Source organism: Penaeus monodon, chromosome 19, assembly GCF_015228065.2.
Source record: "Penaeus monodon isolate SGIC_2016 chromosome 19, NSTDA_Pmon_1, whole genome shotgun sequence".
NCBI lineage: Eukaryota > Metazoa > Arthropoda > Malacostraca > Decapoda > Penaeidae > Penaeus > Penaeus monodon.
This window is the reverse complement of record NC_051404.1, coordinates 20,079,386-20,081,043: the sequence shown is the minus strand read 5'-3', so window position 1 is coordinate 20,081,043 and position 1,658 is coordinate 20,079,386. Positions and strand designations below refer to the sequence as shown.

The 1,658-nt window shown below is 47.9% G+C and overlaps 1 protein-coding gene across 1 annotated transcript in view; it reads left to right on the top strand.

Moving 5' to 3' along the window:
- Nucleotides 1-1,014: 1,014 nt before the first annotated feature.
- The window catches only part of LOC119585124 (protein fem-1 homolog C-like), a gene marked incomplete at its 5' end in the record, with an annotated part of 5,975 nt that continues 5,331 nt past the window's right edge, over nucleotides 1,015-1,658 (top strand). Inside the window, 2 exon segments of the mRNA XM_037933757.1 lie at nucleotides 1,015-1,174; nucleotides 1,388-1,460. Coding sequence (XP_037789685.1) covers nucleotides 1,015-1,174; nucleotides 1,388-1,460 — 233 coding nt within the window.

Below are 1,658 nucleotides of genomic sequence, written 5' to 3'. Positions count from 1 at the left end.
TGCATAACGTGTTGTTTACATCCATACTGTAGACGAAGTAAGCAATGGTGGCGTAGACATGGAAGTTTACAAGCCATATTAACTTGATGAAATATAGAAATATTTGTGACGATAGCGAGAGGTGTGGTATTGTGGTCATAGTATGTCGGTGGTAGTGCGGACAAAATAAATTAGTAATATTTGCAGTAAACCATCAAGTACATTCCCCCTAAAACAAGCTGGGATTTGGAATATGATTCACGCTGAGTATTGCATGAAAAGCATGCAAAGAGAATGACACATCTCTTAGTTGCCAGCTGTTAGAAACACCATAATCATCATCCCTGCCATCGCCATTTCCATCATTGTAATGTGCCCTTTCTCTGAGTGCCCCTTTATCTGATGCCTCTTGCTCTGGAAAACCGGATTCCGATGTACCGGCATAACGCCAGAATATGCCGCCGTTGATCGCGCTTCAGCGGTGAACGTCGGCTGTCAGCGCGACGGTGCGCTCGGGAGAGCTTGACCTTTCTCTCTCATGCGTGTGTTTGGAACTATTACTCTTTCAGTTTGTCGCGTTCTCCTTTTGTGTTTTAACAAGTGATTGTTGAATATTCGGGCGTTCCTGTTGGAAATTAGTGTTTATTCACACAACAGTAGCCTTAATTGCGGCGGTGCTAAAGTTGCCATGGCAACCACGAATGAGGTTAATGCAGATGCCAAGCGCATTTGATCAGACCGATGTTCTTGCAGTAACGAATTCGCCATGCGTATCTGTACTGTAAGTGGCATTTGTTCGTTTTGCGTGGATGTGGATGAATTGTTTTTGATGAATGCGATTGCAGAGTATTAATTAGGGTCTGCTCTATTCCAAAGACTCTCGCTCCTCATTTTCTTGCGGACGAATATTGTATGTCCGCTTGGCAGAGTATAATGACAATTGAAATACTGTAAAATGAAAAAAATAATTTTACATGATTATACGCTTCTCTCCCAAATGAAACCCTTTGCTAAGCTTCCCTTCTCGTTGAACAGATGCTCCTTGACCACCGTAGCCGCAGCGAGGTGGCGCGTATGGTAAGCGCGCGGACGAACGGCGCCACGCCGCTCGTCATGGCCTCCAAGAACGGCCACCTCTCCTGCGTCGAGTACCTGGTCGAACGCTGCAACGCCGACTTAGAGCAGGTGGGATCAGGTGAGTAAATGCTAAGAGCAAGATGGGCGTGAATTGGCGGTCGATCGGCGTTGCTAATATGCAAGACTTGCCTGATCCTTGTTCATGCGGTGAGAATAATGACTTATTCGGAGCTGCAACGATTTTCTTTGAGCTTTCCCTCGTTTGGTTTTATAGTCACCTGCACTGATTTGCTTGTTTACAGTATTAATAAAGCGATTGTGTCCCCCACAGTGGTATTCGACGGCGAAACCATAGACGGGGCCCCCCCGCTGTGGTGCGCCGCCGCCGCTGGCCACCTCGACGTGTGTCAGCTACCTACTAGGAGCGCGTTCTTCGTCAAGCCACCGTAGATCATCCAGCACCTGCACGGCAGCTTCTTGACGACATTTGAATGCAACTGTGACACCACAGGACGAACGGCCAGACCACTTCGACGGGGCCTCGCGGGACTCACAGCCCGCCGGCCAGTTCTCACTAGACAATGTCAATGCAACGTACACGT